Below are 14,316 nucleotides of genomic sequence, written 5' to 3' on the forward strand. Positions count from 1 at the left end.
TCAATATACATGTCAAGACAGCAGAACAAATGCACCACATTCTCTTGTTTACCATAAATATTATCAGAAGAAAACAAGACAATAAATTACTTAAAAATGAAGTAGGACTGAAAGTGACTAAGTGTACCTTTAATCCCGCAGTGTTTCCAGACTTGATGATGACAGTAGTCTGTGGTGCACGGCTCAGCAGCGCAACAACAGACTGACGGATTTTGGCTACTTCATGAATGTAAAATGTTACTGGGTGAAAAACCAGGTGGGCAAAGATAGTGAAGACAATGACTGCATGAGGACCACCAGCTATTTCATCAATGTCATTGGCAATATAATGCAGGTCCGTGATGAGCATTTTAGTAAATCGCAAAGGAACACCATGTGGCCTCCAGTGAACAATGATATTATTTTTCAACTCCACAGCCATCAGGGGTCCACCTGTAGGAGGAGTGTGGAGATCCATTCTTTTTAAATCTAATAAAGATAAGCAAAACTTACATTAGACTAATTTCTTTATTCATTTCTTAAACAGCAATCCCAAGAAGTACAGTGCCTATAGAAAATTATCAAACACATTTGAAATAGTTGCTTTATTTGTCGTACAGCTTAATAAAAACCCATTCCAAAAAAAAAAAAAAAAAAAAACAGTTTTGAAAGTTGATAAAGGGAAAAACTTGATTGGAAATGTCATCAGTCAGAAGACAGCAGTGCATTGTAGCTCAGCAGGGAATTTGATTGAACTTCTGTAAGGAAAAATGGGCAGACATTACCCAATCTAGGTGTGCTGTGCAAAAAAAAAGTCTGTAATTATTGTAGCATCTACACCAATCAGACATACATTAATTGTTACATTTAACAAATAGTCTTTAAACCCAACAAGCCAGCTATATGCTGGAGCTCCGGAGACAACCCCCCAAAGCAACTAACACCCCAAAAGGGCTCAGTTGCCAGGACGACGATCTGATAAGAGGTTTTATTGCCCAGAGGAATGCACATATGCCCATGCTACATTTGCCCATAGGAAAGACTCTTTCCTATTCATTCACAGACAAACCTTTCTTTGACCTTCCTATCACACATAGCCCAGGTCATTGTGTACAGTATTACTGCATTGTATTTTAATTTTGTCTGTTGTATTTGTCTTTCTACTGTTTATGCATGTGTTATGATGGATGACTAGTCGTATAACCCACCTATGCCATGTTTGGTCTCTTTGAATTCGTATTTTGATGATCTGAAAGATGGTGTAAATTAGATGTTGATACCTATGCAGCATATTAGTGTTTTAAGAAACCTTACTAGTTTTTGCATTAACACCCAATCGAATTACATATGCAAAATACCATGCTCACAGACAAAGAGTCGTAAACTTTCCCTCCAAAGGTGAAAGTTACCATTGGTTCGTGGACCTCCTGGAGGCACAGCCTCCAGAGAGCTTAAAGGCATCAAACGATTGATCGCCTCCCTTTCTCTTCACTTCGCTCTCTTCTGCAAAACCCACGGGGAGCCTGAGCCGGCACAGGGCGTGCCCGGCAGGCCCGACAGGCCCAACATACAGAGCTGTGGCTCTCGACCACAAAGAGCCAGACATTTCCACTCAACCCTGGAATTCATCTTCATGACTCACCTCAGTCAGTCAGTGGTTCTTTTAGAACCTAATAAGATGAGCTAGAACTCTTCAGGACTTCCCTAAGTATGCGCCAGGCCTTGCGGCCTTGTCTTTCCATTCCCCAAAGATCACAGGACTTCAGCTGGGTCCCTCTCAGCTCTTGGTTCTTCTTTACTTTTCACATGGGAAGAAACTCCCAGTCACCATCGAGTCAGAACATCTTTGGAGTTCATCACTCTTCGGACCCAGCCCTGGTGAAAAAACCAGCATATGCTGGTAGATATGTTTTGATGCTGGGATGCTGGTTAAGTAGGTTTTGATGCTGGTTTAAGATGGTCCTTTGCTGGTTTATGCTGGTCCTTTGCTGGTTCATGCTGGTCCTTGACCAACAACATGACAGCAAAAACCAGCAAAGGACCAGCTTAAACCAGCTAAGGACCAGCATCAAAACATACCTACCAGCATATGCTGGTTTTTTCACCAGGGAGAAGAACGTGATCACAATTCCAAAACCACCACTGCTCCAACCATCAAGACTTTCACCAGAGACTGCATTTGGACACTTGTTCAAAGACCAAGGCAATGCAAGTATCGTACATTTAACTAAACAAACAGAGGTTTAGTATAAGCTGTAGACAGCACTGATGGTTTCACTCAGGTGGCTAACTGACTCTTTTCATAGCTTCATTTCTCACTGACCCTTCCCCCATGTATGAGTGACTTCGTGTTTGTTTGTTTAGATTAGTTATGTGTTAGTCCTTCGTTAATAAAACTCTTGTGCACAAATTACGAGTGTTGATTCTGATTCTGCCTTGCAAATTAATGTCCCTTTACGATTCCGATTCGAGCTACATGCTCTAATGAGATGGTACTTTAAGAAATTTTTTTCTGTGGCCAAGAAAATATCATTTCTTAGAGTTGATATAAAAATTATACTGAATGTTCGCTGGGTGAACAGATCAGTTGATGGAAAATTAATTCTGCTACAGTTACTACTGGCAGCTGATATAAATAATTGCTATTAATCATAATTAATTGTAATTATTTATATACATTTCCCTTTGAGCTAAATTCTCTACATTATGAAACATTAAATCAGTGTACTAATTTTTCCAACCTTGTTTTTAGTTTTTTTTTTTTTCTGTCTTTTTGTAAATTTGTAATGTAAAGCTTGAAAAAAGTTTTTTTTTTTTTCATACACAAAGGTGTATGACAAATAAAGTAGCCATTTTAAAGGGGTATCAGCCATTTACTCACCTTCATGAAATTTCAAACCTTTATGACTGACTTTCTTTTGCAGAGCACAAAAAAAGATATTTTGACAAATGTATCAATGCTCTTATAATAAAATAAAAGTCAGTGGGGTCCAATGTTGTGATCAAAAGAAAGTTTGGAAAAACATGAGGGTGAGTAAGTGATGAAAGAAATGTGCATTTTGGTGCACTAAATCTGTTTAAGTCACACTGAATGTCTCAGTTTAATTACTAAATATTTAACCAGGTAGTTTCTGCAAACAAATGCTACATGAGCTTTTCTTACAACTTTTAGAATCAATTTTGCAAGTTTAAAACCTAATACTTTTTGATGTTTGGCTTGAAAAGATCGCCACATACTTGACAACATAGTTGAATAATTACAACAAAGTCATATCTCTGAATAACTTGCCTGGCACATTACTTTCTAAATATTCAAACCACTGCCTTGTGGTGGAGTCTCCCAACATGTAGAGGATCTTGTTTTTAAGACAGTTTCCCATTTGGGCAGAATTGAACTGCTGAGTGTTGCATACAAAAGACGTCCAAACATCTTTGAAATAGAACCCAGCAGGAACTGGTGTTGTCAAGCCAGATCTGCATCTCTCCTTTGTGCCTAAAGCAAAGAAACAATAACCTGAAAAGACTATGTCAACATTATGCAAATTCTTCATTTACATTACAACATTACATTTGACTGACATTAGACATGTTAGTCTTCTAACATGAGATCTGTGTATATTTTGACCATTTTCTATTTGGAAAAAAAAGTAAGAGAAAGTAGAAGAAAGTGAATTAAACATAAAATGAGAATTTTGCTAGATTTCTGGTTTCCAGTGCATAAATTGGTTTATGGCATGAATATTTAATTTGATGAAACACTGCCAATGTGCTCATAATAATATTTAACATTAAGATGAACAAGAATAAGATGACAGAGGCAGTTTAGTGTCATTCACTTGAACAAATAAAATATTCAAACAGAGTTGTGTTTATTAAACAACAATTAAAAAAAAAAAAAAACACACACACATGCTGCTATTTACTTTCTCCTCATAACTTTTTAAACAGGGAAGGAAATTATCAAAATATGTTAATACATTCTCCATAACATACCGTTGGTTGCAGTGTTGGGAAGGACATTTATATTTATTTTGTCTCCAGGAATAGCAACATTTGTTAATTTTCTGTAAAGAAATAGTACATTTTCCTCAAATGTTTTTAGTTTTATAATTTTTCTGAAATTAGATCAAGATAATTTTTAAACTTACTCTGTAAAAAGTTTATTCTCAAAATCATTTAAAGGGCTTTCCACAATTCCCATCGAGTGATGAACCAGTTTGTCACAGGTCAGTTTCTTTGGTCTCTCACACTGCCACACTGCCCCCGTTTTTACATCTTTATATTCACAGCAGCAGTCACCTTTCCTCCAACTTCCATTTCCACCCCACTTGAGATTACATTCTACTACTTCACTGATCCTGGTGTTATTGGGTCCTGATCCTTCAAAGTAGCCATTATAGTGACTGCGTGGGAATAAAGACTCTCTGTATTTTTTAAGAATCTGCACAACCTCACTGGAGTGCTCAAGACACACAAAAACTTGTGCCTGACCTTCCCAGGGAAGAAGAAGAACAACAGAGTAAGTCCCATTACGATGATCCACAGCCTCCCCGTACACACTCACCTTCAAGAAGAATGGAAAAGTTTAAGTGAAATGTGTCTGTTGGTAAAGTAAGCTATAGTATAAACATATGTCAAAAAATAAATAAATAATACAAAACAAACACACCTTGAGCTCTGAATTGAAAAGCTTTGCTTTGAAAAAATCTCCTCCATATCTTTTCAGGTTGTTGTTGTGGTCTCTGGCTGTGATAATAACTGAGATGTTTTCTCCCACTTTGTAACTCTTTTTGAGTCCCACAATGGAGAATGTTGAGTGGACTGGACTTGTGCTCAGAGTCAGCTGAGTGATTTCTTGATCTGGACCAGGCCAGTCCAGAGCCTTCTGTAGTCTTTTCCACTCATCATCACTGATTTCCATGTCAGGTGTGGATATTGCATAAGAAGTACTTTTAGCATTAGTTCGAGGAGCTGGTTTAGCTCTGGGGGGTGGAAAATGTGACGGAAATGGGCGGAAAATTTCGATAGCAATATTTAATCCCCAAAGGGCCTGAAAGAGGAACAGGATATCAATCATGGCAAATACTTTTTTTTTTTTTTAAACATGTACATGTTTAAAGTTCAGTGCACACTGTAACACAATTCCACCTATATCAATTAAAAAACTTAAGTTAATTTGCTGCCAGTTTTTTTTTTTTTTTTATTATAATCAACTTATACTAGAAAAGATATGTTAAACTCTCTGCAGTTGGTGAAAACATGCAAAAGGTATGGATGAGTTAGGTCTTACTACTTAACTGCAAACTCATCTGTTCAAAAGAATCAAATAAAGAGTTGCCTTTACACAATAAGTCAAGCGTTACAGCAAAGTTCTCTGTATATTTGGGTGTCGTGCTATCTGCTTCCCTATTACTAAAATAATTAGGCTGCTGATCTACTCAAAGTTATTTTAAAAGCGGTTGCTAATGGCCTCTGATGCCACCTGGGGGCCCCTTGTCAGGGGTTTTGACAGCAAATAACTTTCGTGTCAGTCACGGGTGTTAATGTTTGAAAATGAAGAGCCAGCACCATCAGTCTGGTGCACAGAAGAGGAAAGTAAGTGAGCAAGATAATGAATAATGGAAGGTGATGAATTCTGAAAGTATACTGATGAATGGATTATTGGTTTAATTCAACATTTTGCAAAAACTGAAGATGCTGTGCCAATGTAAAAACAGCGTCATCTATAGTATGGTAATCAACACAAAAGGTATTGTTTTTGCGGGCACATAATTCTACTGTAGCTACATTGTTATTCAGAATGCAGAAGACCAATTTCAAGTATGGGTCGCCAGACTTGACAATATGTCGTCACTTTCACTTTCACTTTTTATTTCTTTTTAAACTCTTAGACCCCTTAAAATGCTAGGGTTGGCCCTGGTCATTTGTGTACTGTGCACTTAAAACAAATGGCTTGCAGGCACAAGGTTGGATATTCTGTGTTTTTTGGACATAAGCGACAGCATTAGCTTGCTATGAAAAATGCAACAAGATATGATCTAAAGCATGATGTGTCTTTGGGAATTGGGGAAGTTATGGTTGACGCCAAAGTGAAGCAATAATGTTATCAGAACAAGACTGAAAACCCATAGGTCTCTGCCTGTGGGATTTTGTGGCCAGGAGGGGGAAACAATAATTATTAGTAGTAGGAATAAAGACTAAAAAAAGCAGTTGTTTTTGGCAAGTTTGTTATATGGTGTGTTCACACTTGTAGTTCGGTTTGTTTGGTTTATTTGGTCCGGACTAAAAAGGAAAATGATACATTTGTTCCTGGTCCTAAAGGTAAATTGATACATTCACAACCTGAGTTGAATGACATATATTTTGTGACGGAATGCACCAAACACCCTAAACAAAAGGAAAAGGTGCATTCGACTTAAAGTCGAACACACGCAATGCCATCTGCTGGACTAAGCACGCTCATTTTTGCGTGCATATAACACTTTGAGCGGTCCCACATATGGGATTCTTATTTCTGTGCCCCTGTGAGTACGGTCCCACATATGGGATTTAGAACGTTTGGTGACATCACGCAACTGCCAAATTCAAACAGCGTTTGTGTGCGTTGGCTGGCGCTGAGCGCACGCTGCGCTTGTCATATAATCACAATTATGCAGTGTTTTCAACGACATAACGTTTATTTTAGGTTTCACACATTTAAATACACATAAGTACTAGTAAAACAATACATTTAGAGTTTGTAAAATACACACTGATGTCTATGGAAGCAGCAATAACAATCCATTCAAGTATAATTTGCCGACGTGTTTGATTTATATCAAACACACATAGTGTAAGTAATGATATAATTCACTCAATTCCTTTCCCAGTTCACCAGCCACTTACTTGCATGTATTTCGAGAGAAACTGGTGAATTTACGAGCTGTAAATCCGGCTGACAGGACTCTCTGAACTGCAGCGCGAACAAACATGGCGGCGCCCATCTCACGTTATAGATCACGATCCAGATCATTTATAAAGGTTTTAAAACGGCAAAATACACTCACTTACACGTATTACACGTATTACACGTATTGAATGAAAAAAAAGGAAAAACGAAATAAAAGCGATACGTCTGTCATACAGCGCTATAGTGGCTGCGGTGTGTCACGTGACAGTCATGACGCGTCGCCATGTAAACAATAAGGGGAATGTTCCAAAATAACGGTCGCCTAAAAAAAAAAAAAAATACTCACTCTGGGGGGTCAGAGAGAATATTTTAAACTCACCAGTGAAAGGGTTCATTTTCACCACCTGCTAACCCACCTGCTGTTTATCCAAAATAAAACGACTAGAGGGCAAATGTGGAGCAGCGAGACGGTAAAATGCCTTTTATGGGCTCTTTGTAAGTTTGCAGGTGGTGAAAATTAAATCATATACATGCAACAATGAGCGCGCTTAGTCCAGCAGACGGCATTGCAGTGAATGGGTACTTTGATGTCATACATCAAGTCGAACGCACCTTTTCCTTTTGTTTGGAGTATTTGGTGAGTTCCGTCACAAAACATACATATATCCTGTTGCATGGAATGCTTAGACTAGTCTTACAAGTTAAAAGTAGAAAGAAGTATATATATATATATTTTAATGGTTTGCATGCATTTGTAAAAAACAAATACTTTAATGGAATGAAATGTATACTTTCATTGGAGCACCTAAACCCACCCCTACCCTAAACCTACCCATTTCTAAACAATATAAAAGACATAGCAGACAAATGTAAGTACAGTCACTGGTATTTATTGCAAAAACTGACCATAAACAAGCAGTATAAAAGCATTACAAACAAGTCTTAATGCATTCCAAGTCTTCTGAAGCCATACACTCTTTTTATGCAAATATTGGTACCTGGTATTTAGCACATTATGGCACCCAAATGTATTCATTTGCAATTTAAAGATATTCAACAGCCCTATTTAGCCTATTTAATCCTTGATATTAAAAGCATGTTCGTTTTTTTCCTAAACTGTATTTCTAATGAACTGAACTAAATTCAGTACTGTCAAATCAAGTCCACCGCAATGTATTGAGACAATGTCGTAACAATACATATCAAAAAAAAAAAAAAAAAAAAATCTATTGATTTTACCATTTAAAATTACACTTACAGCAGTTTAGCCTTAGTTTAAAAATCTTAATTTTGTTAGCAAAATTCTGATACATTCAGATTTATGAACTGAACTGGAATTTACAATTTACATTTCTATTGAGCTAAATGGCAAACATCAGTTGTCTTGTGATTATTTTAAAGTCTGAATTCAATAACAATTTTCTTAAGGACTCACCAGACAGGATGACGTACAAAGAAAACATCCCAGTAGTAATACACATTTTCTTAACCTGCTGACTAATAATACACAAAAATTAGCCATTTCTAAAGCCTTTCAAAGCATGAAATAATTTTAACCAATATAACAAATGCAAAAATTACCTGGTGGATTTGATTTCCTCATGGAAAGTATGACCATGGCTAAGTCCGCTGTTCTTCTAGAAGAATTTTACATCAGCTGTGAGCAAAGTTCTCCAAACCTCAAACCAGTGTCCTGTTAAACTGGTCCCACTGCTCTGAAAATGTGGAATGGCGTGACATTTAGGTGACTGTCCTTAAGGTGTCATTTAGGTGACTGATAAAAAATTTTTTTGGCCAGTTTGCCTTTGTTTGATGTGATTGATTTTAGATGCCAAGATATTCTTGCTATTGGAACTACAGAATTCAGAAAAAAAAAAAAATCTATGACAAGGAACACTGATAAAAAAAAAGTTATACATTTATAAGATTAATACTATCTATATCTTACTCCCAGGAATTGATATTAACCAGACTGCAGGTGAGAACCAACAATGATGGTCATATGAATTTGTTCCAGTAATTTTTTTTTTTTTTTTTTTTTAATGAGAATAAAAATGGTTAAGGTTTGATTCAATATCACATTAAATGCGTTGAAAAGATCATGATTTATCTTGGATATATTTTATACATTCCAAAAATCAGCAAATTTAAAAACACAGTGTTTATTTTTATATATCCCTCCTTTGTCTTCCATCATTTAATAGGTTTTAAATTCAACTGCTTGGAAAAGAAATAGCACACCTCTCCTTAAAAAGACGCATAAAGCTGGGTGTTTCCAGACACCTACAATAAATTTCAAATTTCAAGTTCAAATAGGTGAAGATAACATCAGATAATCATGTTAAGCAAAGATTCTAGAAGGTTTCTGCCAGTTCCTGAATTCTGTATTGGTAATTAAACAAACACAGTATCAGAGGCTTTCACCTTTTGTTTGTGATGGCTTTTGTTGCACCTGCCTCAGTCTTTGAAGCTATGGCAAGTGTTAACATAGTGTGACTTTCACTGTGAGGTATCTGAAATGGGGCTCATAAATCTCCAAAGTCTTTATGACTACTGACTACTGCTGACTACTGATAACTGCTTACATGCTTTGCATATGTTAAAGTCCATGTGAACTGGAAATTGCTGCATATGTTATTTTAGTATAGTAACATATTTCCAACTGAAATGGAATATTCAATAGAGGGTAGGGTTTTATTTTAGTGCTCTTCCTCTCTGCCCAACCCAGGTGTAGGAGCATTAACTTGTTGTCATTGTCTTATTGGTTATTCACTGTCAGTGGTTGGTTCACTGGTGATCACTTCCGTTTCCTATATTTGATGTGGCGGTTCATTTGTTTGGTGGATTGGGCGAGTAGCGGGGCCAACTTTCTGTTGACCGTATTGCGTATTGCTTCGGCATTGTTTGTCTCCGTTTGTTTTATTTAAATAAATCAATGCAAGTTAAAACTTAGCAAAGATACTCTTTAATGCCGACCGACAGCGAACGAGTCACGGAGGATCCCACTATCTTGCCTGTATGCGGCGACTGGACGCTGTTCATTAGTCAACAGAAAACGGCGTTTGTTGTCATACGCTCATGTTGTTCATACGCTGTATTGGAACGCAGCTGTGGAATGTAGGAGGCAACGGACACGAGAAGCACAACACTTGGACCGGTATGTGAACAGATTATTATTTATCTGCTTGCTGGCTTGTCTATTGGAGACACTATGTTGGTTGTGCTGGTTGTGTAGCCTGCTGCTACATATTTGAATCGACTGCATTCTTTTGGAAACGCCGAGTTTACGTCATGTCTGTTACATGCATTGATGGGATTTGCGCAGTTGATTGCGAGTGATTTAAATGGATTGCTGTGAAAGCTGAATGTAAAGCTGAAGTTTTGAATGGAGAAAATGGATGAAGATGAGGCTGATGTGGTTGTCGAGAGTCTAAGGGAGCGTAAGCTTACAGCAAAGGCGTGGGAATTAAAGGTTGAATCGTTACAAAGGGATCGCAAATCCAAAGTGAATAAAATAAAGAATTTGATTGGTTCAATGAAAGATCTGATGCAAAATGGTGAAAATGCATCTAAGGTTTATTCTTTACTGAAGACATTAAAACTTTTGAGAGATGATGTCACCTCGTTGCATGAAAGTGTGATTCCTTTACTTCCTGTTGAGGAGCAAACTAAACAAAATGAATGGTATGGCTCAGTTTCACGGTTCAACAAAGGTTTCATTGAAGATGTGGAAAAATGGCTGCTTGATCTTGAATTCTTCAAGAAAACGATGTCTGCTCCAGCTATAGCTGCATTGTCTGAGCAAATGAATGAATGCTTGGTGTTACCTCAGTCTGATACAGTTGCAACACAGATGAAGACCATGTCCGCTGCTGAAAATTCATCTTCTTTACATGATCAATTGCCTGCTGTTATAGCTTCTGATTGTGCAAATCCAAAAAGAACTCTGACTCAAAGTGAAGAGTGTAATGCATTGCCTTCTGATCATTTTACGGATGACATTAAGCCAACTGATAGCATTTCCAACACATGCAGTAAAAATTCTGGTAAAAGGAGCTCTTCTTCAGGTTCTCGATCTGGCAGATCATCTACATCTTCTGCTCGTCTTCAAGTGGAAGCTGAAATGGCAGCTTTGTTAGCCCGTCAGCAAATGCTGCAAAGGAAGCATGAGGTGGAAGAAGAGGAGGAGCGCTTAAGAAAGAAGAAAGAACAAATTGACCTTCAAACTAAAATAGCTGTGTCTATGGCTAAGGTTAATGTGTACAGAGCTGCTATATCAGAACCAAGTGTGCATCTGGAAAAGAGTGAATCAAGAAAGAAAAGTGACCAAATGAGTTCCTCCAATGTGATGGCAACAGCATCAGTTCAAGCTAATGCACCTGTTGAGTCTCGGTCGGTCAGTAATTCGACAAGGGATGTGGATGTAAGAAGTACTCAGCCTCACTCTGTGCAACAACCAAGTTCCAGTTCTATAACACCATTTCAGTTAAGTGCATCATTTAGTGGGCAGCAATTCTCTAACCGTGGTGGTGATGTACCTGTTTTAAGACAATCATTGTCTGATGATGAACAAGGAAATATGGTGCGTCTTATGGAGAGACAAAATGAAATTGCTGCTATGCTGGTACAACAATGCAATACTTCATTACTTCCTCACAGAGATATTCTGCCTTTCGATGGAGATCCCTTGCAGTATCAATCTTTCATACGCTCATTTGAGGAGGTTGTGGAAAAAAGGGCAAATAATTATGGTGACTGTTTCTATTTTCTGGAGCATTATACTCGAGGTCAACCTAGAGAACTCGTCAGGAGTTGTCAGCATATGGCTTCTACACAGGGCTATTTGAAAGCCAAGGCCTTACTTAAGGCACATTTTGGAAATGAACTTAAAATATCATCTGCCTATATGGACAAAGTGCTCTCTTGGAAGGCTATAAGATCTGAAGATACTAGGGCTTTGCAGGATTATCATCTTTTCCTTAGAGCCTGTTGTAATGCCATGGATGATGTGTGTTACATGAAAGAGTTAAACTTAGCTACTAACATGCAAACTATTCTTTCCAAGTTGCCCTTTAAGCTCAGAGATAAATGGAGAGCAGTGGCATGTGAGCTGCAGGAGAAACGGAATACACAGGCAGTATTTAAGGATATTGTGGATTTTGTAGAGAAACAAGTAAAAATTGCTACTGATCCTGTGTTCGGAAACATTTTGGAGGCTCCTTTGTCTGTCAATCGAAATGCGTATCGTTCTAAGATGAAGGGCAGTAGTTTCTCTACCACCGTTACTGTGACTGGTACTGAAGATGCTAAGGAAATCAACAAGCAAAGTGTGGCCTGTCTTTGTTGTGGTGATGAACATTTCTTAAATTCTTGCACTGTTTTGGCTAAAAGGTCCCATAAAGAAAAGCTGGAATTCTTGAAGAAGCAAAAAGTCTGTTTTGGTTGTTTGGGCATAGGCCATATTAGTAGAGATTGTAAGAAGCGGATTACATGCAGAGTGTGCGGCTTTAAACACCCCAGTATTCTTCATGTTTTTCGACAAGATAAAACTGTGGAACCAAAGCAAGCAATAGGCAATGCCCTGATCTCAGTTCAGTCAAACAGTCTTACTGGGGCCGGTGGAGATGCTTGTGCCTTGTCCATTCTTCCAGTTTGTGTTAAAGCTAAGAATGGAACCAAGATTGTGGAGACTTATGCCTTTTTAGATCCAGGCAGTTCATCAACTTTCTGTACTGAAAGTCTCATGGAAAAACTCAATTTGTCTGGCAAAAAACTAAATATTTTGCTTAAAACCATGAATCAAGACAAACTGACTTCCAGTTATGTTCTCAAAGATTTAGAAGTTGCCGGATTGGATCAGACACATTATTGTTACTTGCCTGAAGTGTATACTCAGAAAAGCATGCCAGTATCTAAGGCTAACATTCCTACACAGAGCGATCTTGCTCGCTGGCCTTATTTAAATCATGTAACTTTGCCCTTAATTGAAGCTGGAGTTGAGCTCTTGATTGGAGCCAATGTTCCAGAGGCACTGGAGCCATGGCAAGTTGTTCGTGGTCAAAGGAATGGACCATATGCGGTTAAAACCATACTTGGATGGACGGTGAATGGACCTCTTAAAGGAATGGAAAAGGATGGAACTTTTTGTAATGACCTGCCTCAGGTGACCGTAAACAGGATCTCTGTCTCAAAATTGGATGAGCTTTGGAAACAACAGTTTAGGACTGATTTCCCTGAAACTGCTCAGGATGAACTGGTTGCAATGTCTAAAGAAGATATTCAGTTCATGGATATGGTGTCTCAGTCTGTAAAACTAAGAGATGGTCATTATTGTATTGGTTTACCGCTTAGGAGAAAAGATGTGGTTCTGCCAAATAATTGAATAGTTGCAGAACAGAGAGCTTTAAACCTGCAAAGGAAATTCTGGAAAGATTCTGCATTTCATGTAGACTATACCGCTTTTATGGAAGATGTGATTTCCAAAGGATATGCGGAAAAGGTACCTGAAAGGGAACTTAAGAGGCATGACGGTCGTGTGTGGTATATACCCCATCACGGGGTTTACCATCCAAAAAAGAAAAAGATCAGAGTCGTATTTGACTGTAGTGCTTCATTTCAGGGAGAATCGTTGAATGGACATCTTCTTCAGGGACCAGACCTAACAAGCACTTTAATAGGTGTTCTTACTAGATTTCGAATGGAGCCTGTCGCCTTAATGGCTGATATCGAGTCTATGTTCTATCAGGTGAAGGTTCCTGCAGAAGATTCTGACCTGTTGAGGTTTCTGTGGTGGTCAAAAGGCGACTTGAGTAAAGATCTGGAGGAATTCCGAATGGTTGTACACCTATTTGGAGCTTCTTCGTCTCCACGTTGCTCTAATTATGCACTTAAAAAATGTGCAGATGACCATGGAGCCATGTTTAACCAGAGGACAGTAGAGGTTGTCCAGAATCACTTTTATGTGGACGATTGTCTTTTTTCTGTGCCTACGGAGTCTGATGCTATTCAGCTATATAAAGAATTGAAGGCAATGTGTGCTAAAGGTGGGTTTCACTTAACTAAATGGATGAGCAACAGTCGTGTGGTGTTGAATGTGATACCAGAAGAAGATAGAGTGAAAGAAGTCAAAAATCTTGATTTGAACCATGACATGCTTCCAGTAGAAAGAGTACTCGGTGTACAGTGGTGTGCTGAATCTGATACCTTCAAATTCAAGATAGTAGTCAAGGAGAGACCATTTACAAGAAGAGGGATACTTTCAGTGATCAGTGCCATATATGACCCCCTTGGTTTTTTGGCTCCGGTAGTTCTTTCTGCAAAGAGGATTCTTCAAGATCTTTGCAGAGAAGGGGTTGGATGGGACAGTGCTATACCCATTAAATATGTACAGAGATGGACAAATTGGCTCGAAGATCTGCATGGCTTGGAGAAATTTGAGATGAAAAGAT

The 14,316-nt window shown here is 38.2% G+C and overlaps 1 protein-coding gene across 1 annotated transcript; it reads right to left on the bottom strand.

The window, feature by feature from the left end:
- Positions 1-4,123: 4,123 nt before the first annotated feature.
- Positions 4,124-5,056, bottom strand: LOC127160372 (NXPE family member 3-like). The gene is made up of 2 exons (XM_051103016.1): positions 4,649-5,056; positions 4,124-4,543 (listed from the first exon to the last, which is right to left on the bottom strand). Exons 1-2 carry the CDS (start codon positions 5,054-5,056, stop codon positions 4,124-4,126), a joined length of 828 nt encoding a protein of 275 aa, XP_050958973.1.
- Positions 5,057-14,316: the final 9,260 nt, after the last annotated feature.

The sequence above is a fragment of the Labeo rohita genome, unplaced genomic scaffold (genome assembly GCF_022985175.1).
Source record: "Labeo rohita strain BAU-BD-2019 unplaced genomic scaffold, IGBB_LRoh.1.0 scaffold_339, whole genome shotgun sequence".
Classification (NCBI taxonomy): domain Eukaryota; kingdom Metazoa; phylum Chordata; class Actinopteri; order Cypriniformes; family Cyprinidae; genus Labeo; species Labeo rohita.